This window comes from Phyllopteryx taeniolatus, chromosome 10 (assembly GCF_024500385.1).
Source record: "Phyllopteryx taeniolatus isolate TA_2022b chromosome 10, UOR_Ptae_1.2, whole genome shotgun sequence".
NCBI lineage: Eukaryota > Metazoa > Chordata > Actinopteri > Syngnathiformes > Syngnathidae > Phyllopteryx > Phyllopteryx taeniolatus.
In genome coordinates, this window is record NC_084511.1 from 23,457,199 (window position 1) to 23,472,263 (window position 15,065).

At 43.0% G+C, this 15,065-nt stretch overlaps 1 protein-coding gene across 4 annotated transcripts in view; it reads left to right on the top strand.

Moving 5' to 3' along the window:
- fgf13a (fibroblast growth factor 13a) overlaps positions 1–15,065 on the top strand; it is a 112,494-nt gene that overhangs the window by 47,156 nt on the left and 50,273 nt on the right. For 2 of the 4 annotated variants that reach the window (XM_061788273.1, XM_061788271.1), the window contains exon 3: positions 5,385–5,552. The exons of 1 other annotated variant lie outside the window; for it this stretch is intronic. In XM_061788273.1, the coding sequence (XP_061644257.1) occupies positions 5,385–5,552 (168 nt within the window). Of the gene's footprint in view, positions 1–4,907; positions 5,046–5,384; positions 5,553–15,065 lie in introns of those variants that run through there. One more of the 4 variants, XM_061788274.1, reaches the window with a different exon arrangement.

Sequence of the window (15,065 nt, forward strand, 5' to 3'; positions counted from 1 at the left end):
GTGGATTTCTTCCCAGGGGGCATGTCTGTGGGCTTTCTCTTGTCCTTCTACTGGTGCAGAAATGTCGCTGTAGGTTATTTAGGAGCCTGTATGAGGAACAGGGGATGCGGGTATGCAGGTCAGTATTTAGTAGAAGCACCCTTTTGAGCTAATCAGCCATGAGTCTTTTTGGGAATGATGCAACAAGTTTTTCACACCTGTATTTGGGGATCCTCTGCCATTCCTCCTTGCAGAGCCTCTCCAGTTCTGTCAGGTTGGATGGTGAACATTGGTGGCAAGCCATTTTCAGGTCTGTCCAGAGATGCTCAATTGGGGTAAATACGGGGCTCTGGCTGGGCCATTCAAAAACAGTCACGGAGTTGTTCTGAAGCCACTCCTTCGGTATTTTAGCTGTGTGCTTAGGGTCATTGTCTTTTGAACCTTAGGCCCAGTCTGAGGTTCTGAGCACTCTGTCGAAGGTTTTCGTCCAGGATATCCCTGTACTTGGCCGCATTCACCTTTTCTTCGACTACAACCAGTCTCCCTGTCCCTGCAGCTGAAAAACACCCCCACAGCATGATGCTGCCACCACCATGCTTCACTGTTGGAACTGTATTGGACAGGTTATGAGTAGTGCCTGGTTTTCTCCACATGCCACTTAGAATTAAGGCCATCAATTTCTATCTTGGTCTCATCAGACCAGAGAATCTTATTTCTCTCCATCTTGGAGTCCTTCCGGTGTTTTTTTTAATGAATTATTTTTTTTTAGCAAACTCCATCCAGGCTTTCATGTCCTGCACTGAGGAGAGGCTCCCGTCAGGCCACTCTGCCATAAAGGCCCGACTGATGGTTGACTTTCTAGAACTTTCTCCCATCTCCTGACTGCATCTCTGGAGCTCAGCCACAGTGATCTTTGGGTTCTTCTTTACCTCTCTCACCAAGGCTCTTCTTCTCCAATTGCTCAGTTTGGCCGGACGGCCAGCTCTAGGAAGGGTTCTGGTCGTACCAAACGTCTTCCATTTCAGGATTATGGAGGCCACTGTCCTCTTAGGAACCTTAGGTGCATCAGACATTTTTTTGTAAGCTTGGCCAGATCTGTGCCTTGCCACAATTCTGTCTCTGAGCTCTTCAGGCAGTTCCTTTGACCTCCTGATTCTCATTTGCTCTGTCATGCACTGTGAGCTGTAAGGTCTTATATAGACAGGTGTGTGGCTTTCCTAGTCAAGTCCAATCAGTATAATCAAACACAGCTGGACTCCAATGAAGGTGAAGAACCATCTTAAGGATGATCAGAGGAAATGGACAGCACCCGAGTTAAATATGACTGTCACAGCAAAGGGTCTGAATACTTATAGCTGTGTGATATTTGAGTTTTTCCTTTTTAATAAATCAGCAAAAATTTCAATTAAGTTTTTTTCTGTCAATATGGGGTGCTGTGTGTACATTAATGAGGAAAAAATGAACTTAAATGATTTTAACAAATGGCTGCAATATAACGAAGAGTGAAAGATTTACGGGGTTCTGAAAACTTTCCGTACCCACTGTATGTCCTGTGGCACACAATGGATTAAGTGATGAAATGTTTCCGCCTGTGCAACCCTGATTATCTGCCTTTTTGAGTGGACGTTTTATGCAGTACGTTTTTTGACATCATTATTAATGACTCTTGTACGCAAGTGGATTTTGTGCTTGAACTGTTGTTAAATAGGCGTTCCTTTTTTCCCCATGCTTGTCATAAGATGATTTAAACCCAGATATTATATAGTTTGCCTAAAAAATACAGCCAAAAGTAAGGTAAGAGTGACATATCAAATATAAAGTTGTTGGGCTCTTATTCTAAATAAATGCAGTATGGTAATTTTTCATCTTTAACGCGCTCTCAAGTATAATACGTTCCACCAAAATCGCCCTTGCCTGGCAGAATTTTCCTATGTATAATATACACCCTATAAGTGCTGGTATCCATGTTTAAAAATATTTGCGTTTTTTTTGTTTTTGTTTTTTTAAATTAGGTTTTTCGAAAAGAAATTCTGCTTTGTGTGCATGCGCTGAGGAAAAAAGTATTGTTCAATTCTGAAGATTTTAATCAGATGACGTTTGTGTCGCTTCCTCACTATTTCTACTCGAGTTCTCATATTAGCAAAGAACAACGACAGTGATCGACTCAAATCAATGCTCAATGATAAGTATAACGTTTTAATAGCACTGTTGAAATTATTACAGTCTTACATAGCAGTAAACAATTTACCGTTACTCTCTACACACCGTCATTCATTCGCTCGGCGGTTCGGTCGGGGACTTGAGAAACTCTGTGCCAGCCTCTGTCGCCCGTCTGGGGTGAGGAGTGGCCACTGACGAGGCGTCAAGCTCTGTGGGAGGACCGCCGAGGAGGATAGAGCGTCTCTGTCTTGATGCGGAGCGGGTCTGTCGTGCAGGTGTCAGCCCGGGTGGGTGTGTACGCCCTGTTCGGAGGGAGAAAAGGGTTAGAACGCTAGCGCGAGGCTGGCCGGCGGGGGCTCACCAATGGCGTTGTCATGATTCTTGGTGAGGAGCGAAAATTATATGTTGGCGCATATTGTATATGTATACATTTGTAACATTAGACATTACATACTGTATAATATTGGAATTAAAGTACACCTTTTTTACAAGCCCTAGGTGCCGGTATATCGATACAATGTGGTAAAAAACAAGTTTCGTTTTCCTTCTACCTATGTATAATATGCAGGCAGAGAGATATTCATTTAGCGATATTATTATTATTATTATTATGGTTGTAGTTTGCACTGATGTATGAGTGCATTGCATCATATTGAGAGCCGTTCAATATGTTTTCGTTACTTTAGTTACCCCCTTGAGGGCGAACTGTAATAAACTATTAACTATTGGGAAAAAAATATTATTAAAAACTATTATGAAAATAGCACTCGATAATGTTGTACTTTATAAAAACATAGCAATGACAGTTAAATAAAATGTAAAGAATTATGCAGATTTAAACACATATTTTTGCTTCAATTCAATGGACATTTTGGTGCTTCTTCAGGTATGTGCGCCTCGGCCACCTGGGGGCAGTTTAAAACAGACATACGGATATACAGTACATGAAGACGGTCACTCCGCAGTAAGCTACAATTATATTAGTGATTCTTCTCAGAGGATAAAAAATATATGCCTCTTTGTATTGTTATACTATCTGTCTACATTTGTTTCTCCACCTGTTGTGTTCAAATATCTATTATAACACTGCGACACCCATGCTATTCGTTATCCTGTCTATGCCATTTTGTATTGTTGGTATTAAGATCAGCAGATCCCTTTATCTAAAGGCACCACTCTATATATATATTTTTTCAGTAATTATGGAAATACATTGTTCACACATATTCTAAATGTAGATCTAATTTGGCTTTTTTGTTGGTTGTGGTGATTCCTAGTTAAATTATTATTATTATTTTTTTTTAAAAGTCATTTCCATTCAGAGGAAGGCACACTTAAGTCCATTAGAGGAAAATAAGACTGCATTTATTTGTCCTGATTTTGTTATTTGGTAATCCATCAACAGTGAGAAAGTGGGTCAGTGATTGGCGCCAAGTTGGGTATGTGCCCACAAGAGGACAGATGCAACAGACACACACACACACACACATGCAGACGCAGGGCTTTTCACAGGATCCCAGAAGACGATTAGACACATATGTTCACATGTGTGCACATACATACAGTAAGTGCTTAGCATCACTCGGGGTGAGCATGATGCCGAGTGTGTGTCACCCTTGCCTGGTGTGACGCAGGGTTCCCGTGCATGCCTTCACACCTGCTTGCCTGCTTGTAAATGGAATGTGTGTGGAAGTAAAAGCGGGGATACTAGCGATTTTACTAATGACATGACCTTGCAGTCTGCACGCTTGCCTTGCAGTTTGTTGCAACTGTTGCTGCAGCCCCTTTTTTCAATCCCTGCCATAACATGAATATTGAACAGTGAGCTATTCTGCTGTTTATTTTCTATATGAGGTTCATTTCAGATGTTTGCTTTCCTTTTTTAACCATCAGGCCTTGATTAATTTTACTACCCTTTCAGCTTGTTGGTGGCTATCTTTGACCACGTTCAGACATTTTAGATTTTTATGTTTTTGCTTCTTTTACTTGTTAAAGTTTTTAAACAACATAAGCTCTTGTCATTAGTACAAACAATTCCTTTGCTTTTTATTTTTAACCCTTTAAATTCCAGTTTGTTTGCACAATGCACAAATTGTTAAAAAACCTAAGAAATTATTCTCATACAAACTTTATTTTATATTGCTACAGCCAGTAGAGGGGTCTCTGACTTCTTAAATTATTACATGAAATTGTTCAGTAAGTTATAAATAATATAATCTAGTAGAAATCATAAAAAAATAACATTTCCAAGTGTTGACTCGAGAATGAAATCCATTTTACCCAAATTGTGCAATTAAATCTAGTACAAAATTGGCTAAAAGTGGCCACGATAGAGCCATAAGGTACAATTTGATGTAAAGATATTTATACCCGCCAATGATAGCTGACGAACAGCCCTAAATCCTCACGTCAGCCATCAACAAATTCCTCCAACGCCCTCCTGTAAGTCAAAAGACAGACAAAACTATATAATCTGCTTTGATAATGAAACAAAGACAAGCAGTGGTTCATCAATAACCTATTTTTTGTAAAAATGTACAGTTAATATCCCCAAAGAAATCCAACCATCGTTTCTCTCAACCTTGTTCCCGCTCACAATCCTTTTCCCCCTTCCACAAGCCCCACCCCCGACTCACGCATCCAATCACAAATCACAGATGCCTTTATGGTCTCACAAAGGGTCGGATCTTTTTAATCTCTTGCAACAGTGGATGTAACGCAACTGCAGGTTTGCTACAATACATTATTGCAAAGCATTCCTGACTCCTGTAATTATTTTTAATGTTACGTGAATTGGCATTAGATTTTTACAATTTCTGATTCTTTGTGAGGCATAAAAGTGTCTGAATGTGATTGGATGAGCAAGTCGGCGGATGGGGCCTGTGAGGACGGTCACAGCAGGGAGAGTGAGTGAGACGGCCATTGTTTGGAGGCACTTACAGCGAGATGGCAACTGAAAAAAAGAAAATAAATCAAGGCTGTCATCGAATATTCGAAGTTGACTCGAAGATCATCACCTTAGTGTCGACTACAAAACATTTGAAGTCGTTCATCCCTAAGTAGACACGAATGGCCAGCATAGACTCCAGAGGAGTAATCTTTATCTAAAGCAACTTTTGTTGGCTCTTTCTTTGCCTGTGTGTGTTTTTTTAAAGCATTTTCTGTTGTTGTTGTTTTTCTTTTTTCTTTCTCTGTGTGTGGTGAGTTTTCTAACCTCAGTTCATTCTGTTATGGCACCGCCGCAGTCCAGGATGATGCTGCCCCAGGTACCCAGGAGTACATTATGTTACGGCAGGACTCCATCCACTCTGCGGATATAAGGAGTAAAGGTTCCCCGTTTCGTGCTAAGTGTCACGAAATCTTCTGCTGCCCGCTGAAGCAAGCCGTCCACAAAGAGAACGCTGAGCCCGAAGGTTTGTTTGCACCCCCTCCTTGTTTTTGATTTTCTGATGCTCCCCGTGCCTGTATCCGTCTTGTCCCCACTCCCCACCACCAGTCTCTTTTTCTCTCGCTCTCTCCCTCGTATTCTGTGTGACCTGGTAGGTCCCTCCAAGCCTCCAGACTCTTTTATTCCTGCCCCATTTTTTTTGTTAGAGAGAAACGGTTGTCTCTCTCTAGTCTGTTTGTATACAAACATGTGTTTCTGAATGTTTAGCCTATGCTTCCTTGCAGGGTGACTTCGGGATTGTTTACATGACACCATTTTCTTAAAAAGTGTTCTTTTGGTGTTTCATCTACATGAAAGTGACGTTTTACAGCATAGGTCTCGAACTCATTTTTGTCACAGGCTGCATTGTCGTTATGGTTACCCTTAGTGGACCGCTATGACTGTGAAAACCATATAAATCTATAATAACCTCAACATATTCAGGGCTCCATACTAACTTTTTTTTTTTTTTTACTTGGAACACAGTGGCTTCAACTTGAAATTTTAGGGGTGCACATTGTAAATCAAATTGCAGTAAATATTTTCTCTCATTTTTGCTGTATTACTGATAAATACTGTGACAATAAATGCAGAAACTACAATGTTTTAAATTCACATTTTATTGTAAACGTTTTGACAACAGAATCAAAATAAAGAAGTTATAACGCTTAAATACTAAAAATGAAAAGTCAATGTTTAGGCCAGCAGTGCCAGTATATTATCAGCAAATTTCGTGTTCCCCGCATGTTGTGGGTATTGACAATTGACCTCTTCTCACGCCACAAACGCAACACAACCATTTCTTTACAAAACGAGTTGGACTCATCAGGATTTGTCTCCTCTGTCTCTTTAGGACAGGTGTGTCAAACTCATTTTGTTCACAGGCTACAGTGTAGTTATGGTTTCTGTCAGAAGGCTGTTACAACTGACTCATCATATTATTATTTATACACAAAAAAACTAATGGATAACTAGATTTTAGGGATAATAATTTGTTCAACTATTTTTCAAGAACTGTAAAAAGGGTTATTGTAACAAAAAAAAAACTCTTATAAAATCTCAACATTATTATTTATTACTTATGACAATTAAACATTTTGGTACAGATAGTAGCAAGAATCATGGAAGTTGACACACACGGACCACATAAAATGATGTAGTGGGCCAGATCTGGGCCCCGGGCATTGAGTTTGAGACAATGCTCGAGGAGGTTTGTTGGGGAGGAAGTAAGCACTGGTAGTCCTCTTCGCCATTGTTTACAAGCGTTATGTGAAACCTGTAAATTTGCACGATAACACCCAGACCCGCCTTTTTTTACACATTAGCCAATCACAGTGGTCATTGGCTTCCCCGCTCTTCCGCACATTGGCCCACCTTCTTCTCTGGTGTTCGTCTCATTTCTTCTTCTTCCGGAGTTAATGTTGGGTGGCAAAGCAGCTCTTCTGTGCATTATTTCTAAAAACTGGGCTGAAGTGTGGAGCAGACGTTTGTCAGCAATGGAATGACATAAAATAAAATAATAATATATATATATATATAATTTATATATATATTGTGTGGTTTTTTTCAAGAATATAGAGTCGACCCCATCTATTCATGTAGGATAGGGTCGCAGCGTGACAGCAAATAGCGAAAATCCTCGAACACCAAATAATTGATGGTCCCCTATAATTGCCATGAGGAAGAAAAAAAAATACAAAAAGAAAAACGAATAACCAGCGGATTGGGTAAAAGAAAGTGAATAAGTGGGATGGGGTCTGCCCCAAAAATCTGTGAATAGGTTAATTTCCCCTCCTTGAGCTGTCACCTTATTGTGGTGGGGGGTTTGTGTGTCCCAATGATCCTAGGAGCTAAGTTGTCTGGGGCTTGATGCCCCTGGCAGGGTCACCCATGGCAAACAGGTCCTAGGTGAGGGACCAGACAAAGCAGAGCTCCAAAAACCTCAATGAAGATGGAAAATTCAGGAAGACGTTTTCCCTTGCCCGGACGCGGGTGCCCCCTCTGGAGCAAGGCTTGGAGGTGGGGCTCGAAGGCGAGCGCCTGGTGGCCGGGCCTGCACCAATGGGGCCCGGCCGGCCACTGCCCGAAAGAGTAACGTGGGTCCCCCTTCCCATTGGCTCACCACCTGTGGGAGGGGCCATAGGGGTCGGGTGCAGTGTGAGCTGGGCGGTGGCCGAAGGCATTGGTGATCCAGTCCCCGGCTACAGAAGCTGGCTCTAGGGACGTGGAATGTCACTTCTCTGGCAGGGAAGGAGCCCGAGCTGGTGTGCGAGGTCGAGAAGTTCCGATTAGATATAGTCTGGCTCGCCTCCACACAGCTTGGGCTCTGGTACCAGACCTCTTGAGAGGGGTTGGACTCTCTTCCACTCTGGAGTTGCCCACGGTGAGAGGCGCCGAGCAGGTGTGGGTATACTTATTGCCCCCCGGCTTGGCGCTTGTACATTGGGGTTCACCACGGTGGACGAGAGGGTAGCCTCCCTTCGCCTTCGGGTGGGGGGAAGGGTCCTGACTGTTGTTTGTGCCTATGCACTGCTGGGGACTCCAGCGTTCTGCTGGGGGGACTTCAATGCTCTTGTGGGCAATGACAATGAGACCTGGAAGGGCGTGATTGATTGGGAGGAACGCCCCCCCTCCCCCGATCAGAACCCGAGCGGTGTTCTGTTATTGGACATCTGTGCTCATGACCGATTGTCCATAACAAACACCATGTTCAAGCATAAGGGTGTCCACACGTGCACTTGGCACCAGGACACCCTATGTACCGAACCCCCTTATACGGGCTGTTCGGTCCCTGTACGAGTCAGAGTTTTGGTCCACATTGTCAGACTCGTTTCCAGTGAGGGTTGGACTCCGCCATTGCTGCCCTTTGTCACCGATTCTGTTCATAACTTTTATGGACAGAATTTGTAGGCGCAGGGGAGGCGTAGAGGGGGTTCGGTTTGGTGGCCTCAGTATTGCATCTCTGCTTTTTGCAGATGATATGGTTCTGTTGGCTTCATCAAGCCGTGATCTCCAACTCTCACTGGAGCGGTTCGCAACCGAGTGTGAAGCGGCTGGGATGAGAATCAGCACCTCCAAATCTGAGACCATGGTCCTCAGTCGGAAAACGGTGGCGTGCCCTCTCCGGGTCGGGGATGAGATCCTGCCCCAAGTGGAGGAGTTCAAGTATCTTGGGGTCTTGTTCACGAGTGAGAGAAGAATGGAACGGGAGATCGACAGGCGGATCGGTGCAGCATCTGCAGTGATGCAGAGTTTGTATCAGTCCGTTGTGGTAAAGAAGGAGCTAAGCCGAATGGCTAAGCTCTCTATTTACCGGTCGATCTACGTTCCTACCCTCACCTATGGTCACGAGCTGTAGGTCGTGACCGAAAAAACAAGAACCCGGATACAAGCGGCCGAAATGGGTTTCCTGCGCAGGGTGTCCGGGCTCTCCCTTAGAGATAGAGTGAGAAATTGTTAAAATTTGACTTTAATATATTATTATGACTTTATCTTGGTAAAATAGGTTTTCATCAATAACCTATTTTCTTGTAAGATAATGACTTTTTACCCCAACAAAATTGTAAAGATTACGTTTTTGCCTTTATTCTCATAACATTACAATTTTTTCTAAAAAAAATATTAATTTCTTATTCTAAAATTTTATTTTAATTTTTAAAATGTTCTATTTCTTTTCTTACAGCTTCTAGGGGTACGCATGGTAGTTATGGATTACAGTAGGATTACAAGGGAGCCCTTGGACTAATTCTTCCCTGGACCCAAAAAGTTTGAGAACCCCTGTATAATAGGTATTTCTATAGTTCCAAAAAAATAAATATGTTAGTGCTCCACTCCAAGCATGCTACGGTAACCTGCAACAACTGGCACTCGGCCACAATGAACCACTCATTTATCATCTACCTCTCCCAAAAGAGTGTTGCGATTGTATAAATTGCTTTCCTTTGCACACTTGGTGATAGCTAAGATATCAATTAGTTCCTGTCATGAACGGAACAGAGGATAGGACCCAAAAATGCACGACTCCAAAACAAATGGACAGTTTCAAAAAGAGAGGTTTAATATACAGGCAGAGGTCGGTACAGAGGCAGGCAATCTAAAAAAGGCAACAGTATCCAAAAACGTGAGGCAAAAAGGCTAGGTCGATAATCGGAACAGGGTCTATTCTTACTGTGAGTCTGTGACGTGGAAACAAGGAATGCTGGAACACGACGACAAGGTACAACGAACTGGCGACTAGAAATAATGAGACACGAGGTTAAATGCAAGGGGTAATTAGGCTGAACGAGGCACAGGTGGTGAAGATGTTCTCAGAAGCAGGTCTGTGCGAGACGGGGGGGAAAACAACAACCGGAACACACACCCATGACGGTACCCTCCCCTTAATGGCTGGATGAGCGAGTCATCCACGATAAACGCAGACTGCACCCATGAACGTTCCTCAGGCCCGTAGCCCTCCCAGTCCACCAGATATTGAACGCCCCCCCCCCAACCTCCCTCCGCCTCCGACGAGACGACAACAGCCGCCTCAGAGTGAAGACAGGGCCCCCATCCACGAACCGGGGTGGGGTGGTGGGGGGGGGAGGGTGCCTGGAAGCCGGGACCAGAGGGGATTCCCGGGCGGGCTTGAGCAGGCTGATGTGAAAAGCAGGGTGGACCCGCATGAACCTTGGGAGCCTAAGCTTCACGGTGACAGGGTTGATGATCTTTGTGATGGGGAAGGGCCCAACGAACCTGGGAGCGAGCTTCATGGACTCCACGCGGAGTGGAATATGTTTGGTAGAGAGCCAAACTCGCTGACCCACTTGTACACTTTCCACCCACTTTCCAACGGTCAGCATCAGCGTTTTTGTAGGACCGTCCCTGGCGCAGCAGCATCTGGCGGGCTCGCTCCCAGGTCCTCCTGCAGCTGGAACTGTGGACTCTGGGACTATGGCAGGAAATAGAGATTGTTGGTAACCATGCGCAACGTGAAAAAGGCGATAGACCAGTGGATGCAGAGGGGAGGGAATTGGGAGAGAATTCCACCCAAACCATTTTCTGAGACCAGGATCGTGGCTCCTGTGAAGCGAGACATCGTAGCCCAATCTCCAGGTCCTGGTTCAGCCTCTCAGTTTGTCCATTTGTTTCAGGGTAAAACCAAGATGACAGACGGTAGCACCTCTGACATTGCAAAACTCCTTCCAAAATTTTGAAATGAATTGGGGACCCCTATTGGATACCACATTCTTGGGGAAACCAGGGAACTTGAATACCGGGTGTATCATTAACTCGGCAGTGTCTTTAGCTGAGGGGAGTTTCGGGAGTGCAATGAAGTGTGCCATTTTAGAGAACCTGTCCACAACTGTGAGAATGGTGGTATTTCCTTTCAGTAATCCCAGTAATCCCGTCACAAAGTCTACGGAGATGTCTGACCGAGGACGTTGTGGTATTGGCAGGGGTCGCATCTCCCCAGAAGGACGTTTACGAGAGGACTTGTTAGCAGCACATACCTGTCAAGCATTGACATAATTGGTAACATCCCTTCTAACATTGGGCCACCAAAAGCGCTGTTCGACCACAGATTTGAGTCTTAGCAATGCCTGGGTGACACACAGTCCGATTAGTGTGAGCCAAGTGGATGACTCTTCCCCTTAAGCTCGGAACCACATAAAGCCTGTTTTCAGGGCAATTTTCAGGGCTAAGAGTGTTCTTCAGAGCCACCTTTACCGCAATGTCCCAAACAAAAGCAGATACGAAACATGACTTGTGCAAAATGGTTTTAGGGTTGGACAAAGAATTCTAGCCGTCAGTTCGTTCTGTCATGAACGGAACAGAGGATAGGACCCAAAAATGCACGACTCCAAAACAAATGGACAGTTTCAAAAAGAGAGGTTTAATATACGGGCAGAGGTCGGTACACAGGCAGGCAATCCAAAAAAGGCAACAGTATCCAAAAACTTAGGGGGGGGGGTGCTCTTACATAAGCTGCTCACGAGGACGTCATTATGGAGGGAAACTGGGCTAAACCACGTCAAGCAGGCAACACACCAACATAGATAGACATGCAGCAACATTCAAATGACTGTGACACAGCAGATTTTTGAGAACTCTGTTTGTTGATGACGTATGTAATTTCTGCACCATTCCCTCCTCTTTGTATTATCACTGCCAATGGCTAATGGTTAATGGTGAGGTTTTATAAGTTTTGAGTCTCCATATTGTCTATTACATATGCATGAAGCTTAGTTCATGTTAGACCAGCTATCGCGTAGCTAAACTGTGACTTTAACGTATCTTACCTGTCTTTGTAGGTTTTATAGTGACGGATTAAGTTATATTACGTAGTTGTTGTGCCTCTTATCTTTGAATTACGAACCTTGCATGTTGACATTCTCTTTTTCTTTTAATCCAAATTTTATAATCTTCAGAGCTCCCCACATGATACTTGCTTCTTGAGGTGGCCTCTGCACTCAAAACAGTCAAGTCGGGTTTCATGAATACAAAGCCAGTCGTTTTTTTTTAAATATCAATTTTACCCAAGAAAGTCCTATAATTGGCGACTTGAGTCATGACACAATATGTGACACGAGTCCCCCACCTAACTTTTATGTGGTGACTATCGGCCTCAACCTCTTGGGTTAGGAGATACTGTAAAAAAAGAAGAAAAAGACAATACAAGTTGTATTGTTAGTAATCGAGTTTCCCTGCAGAAGTTGATCGGATCAAATAGTTAATGCAGTTGTTCCACTGTGTCCTTCCAATAAGGAACACAAATAAGTGAATCAGGTTTGGACCTGTGGCGCCACTGATGAGTCACAGTGACATCGGAGCAGAGCTGCAGAGAAACACAAGGACAAAGATCTGAGGTTTAACTTGACTCTTCTTCAATAGACATGTCCGCTACCTGCTCCCTATCAGTACTATGCATTTTCCTTTCGGCTCAGACTGTGTCACCACCTCTGGCTTCTTCGTCTTTCGTGTGTGACTCTTTTAATATGCACCGTTTCTCCAGAGCTGAAACAAAACAGCACGCCTGAGGGGACAGATCTGTGCAAATAGCGCATCCATATTTCAGGCGACTGCGAGACTTTGTTTATACTCGCATGTTCTGTGATTTATAGATGCACCGACAGACAAATATCCACATTGATGTCTAAACAGAAACATATGGTGTGAGCAGTGTCTGCCCCTTTAACACTTCTTGTAACAAGGAATACGCTGATCTTCCCAATTCTATTAGGGCATTTTAAATGGTGATCTCAACTATGACTATCAATTTTATCTGTATTTTTATCTCCCTCACATAGTAGCTATAATCCATTGCCGCTTTGCGTTCTTTCCAATTTAAATATAGACTTTCACCAAATGGTGAAGATTATTTAACTCAAAATTTAACCAGGTTATGAATCGTTTTCGACATTGATTAGATTAATTTTTTTTTAACTCCACGTGCAAAAAAACAGAAATATTGTACCAGTAATTGTTACATTGCGGCTCAAAGTTTTAATAAAGAAGACCTTTTCTATGATTTTTTTTCTTCTTCACTTATCTTCTAATAAGCGTATATCAATCATCACATATAATCGCTATTGAAGCATAATTTTACGATATTGTATCAAGTAACTCTTTGATTCCCACTCCATAATATACTGTAGTGATAAAGTTTTGTACAATTTCCTCAGGCTAAAGCAGAGATACCAGAAGCTACTTTCCACAAAGTAAGAATTTATTTAACCACCTGTGCTGCTCAGCATTCTGTTCAATATCAACAGCAATTACTTTAATCTGTGCAGTGAAAATAGCTCATCTGACGCTCATTCAGTCACGAGAATGTAAACAGCCGTACAGCAAGAGTGAGGCCCATCTTTATTCATTTCCCACGCCCCATGCAAAATGCATGGTGGTGATTCACCGCAAAGCCGACGCAGTGCAATTTCCTTTGACGGCGCCGCCATCGCTCCCCATAACCACGTCCCGTTACAGCAGTGTCTCATCTGGTCCTGCACCACAACCGCGTTGACAAGATACGGACGCTCGGCCTTGGGACGCTCTGATAACAACATGCTTCATTTGACTTTTGCACTCTGTCTTTCAGCCCGGACTCGTGTTTATCAATGTCTGCTGATTGATGATAAAATGATGCGAGTGCTGATGTGATTTGGTGCACGGAGAGTGTCGGCTAGGCTGGCAGGAGAGCATCAATGTCACATCTGCAGTTTGGCAGCGCTTCTCTGACCTTTTGGGGACCTTCTAAAAGCTTAATAGGTCTTTTTCCATCATGTTAAATTTTCACTAAGTGCCTTTTAGATATAAATGGTTGTGCCAAATAATCTTACACAGTGATATAAAAATATCCAGTAAAAACTGAAAGACCACTACAAAATTAGCAGTTTTCTGATGTTGCTCTTTATGCTGTAGGTACAGGGCATATGTTTGAGTAAAATTAATGTTTGTGTTTCATTCAATAAACTACTGACAAAATAACTTTCAAATTCTGAATACAAATATTGTCATTTAGAGCATGCATTTGTAGAAAATGGAAGAAAGAAATCATCTCCTTATATATATACAGTGGGTACAGAAAGTTTTCAGACCCCCTTAAATTTTTCACTCTTTGTTATATTTGTTAAAATAATTTAAGTTAATTTTTTTCCCTCATTAATGTACACACAGCACCCCATATTGACAGAAAAAATGGAATTGTTGAAACTTTTGTTGATTTATTAAAAGAGAAAAACTGAAATATCACACAGCCATAAGTAATCAGACCATTTGCTGTGACACTCATGTATTTAACTCGGGGTGCTGTCCATTTCTTCTGATCATCCTTAAGATGGTTCTACACCTTCATTGGAGTCCAGCTGTGTTTGATTATACTGATTGGACTTGACTAGGAAAGCCACACACCTGTCTATATAAGACCTTACAGCTCACAGTGCATGACAGAGCAAATGAGAATCGGGAGGTCAAAGGAACTGCCTGAAGAGCTCAGAGACAAAATTGTGGCAAGGCACAGATCTGGCCAAGGTTTCAAAAAAATTCCTCTACACTTAAGGTTCCTAAGAGCACAGTGGCCTCCGTAATCCTTAAATGGAAGACGTTTGGGACGACCAGAACCCTTCCAAGAGCTGGCCGTCCAGCCAAACTGAGCAATTGGAGAAGAAGAGCCTTGGTGAGAGAGGTAAAGAATAACACAAAGATCACTGTGGCTGAGCTCCAGAGATGCAGTCGGGAGATGGGAGAAAGTTCTAGAAAGTCAACCATCACTGCAGCCCTCCACCAGTCGGGGCTTTATGCCAGAGTGGCCCGACGGAAGCCTCTCCTCAGTGCAAGACACATAAAAGACACATAGAGTTTGATAAAAAAATAATAATAATAAAAAAAAAAACACCTGAAGGACTCCAAGATGATGAGAAATAAGATTATCTGGTCTGATGAGACCAAGATAGAACTGCTCGGCCTTAATTCTAAGTGCTATGTGTGGAGAAAACCAGGCTCATCAGCTGCCCAATACAGTCCC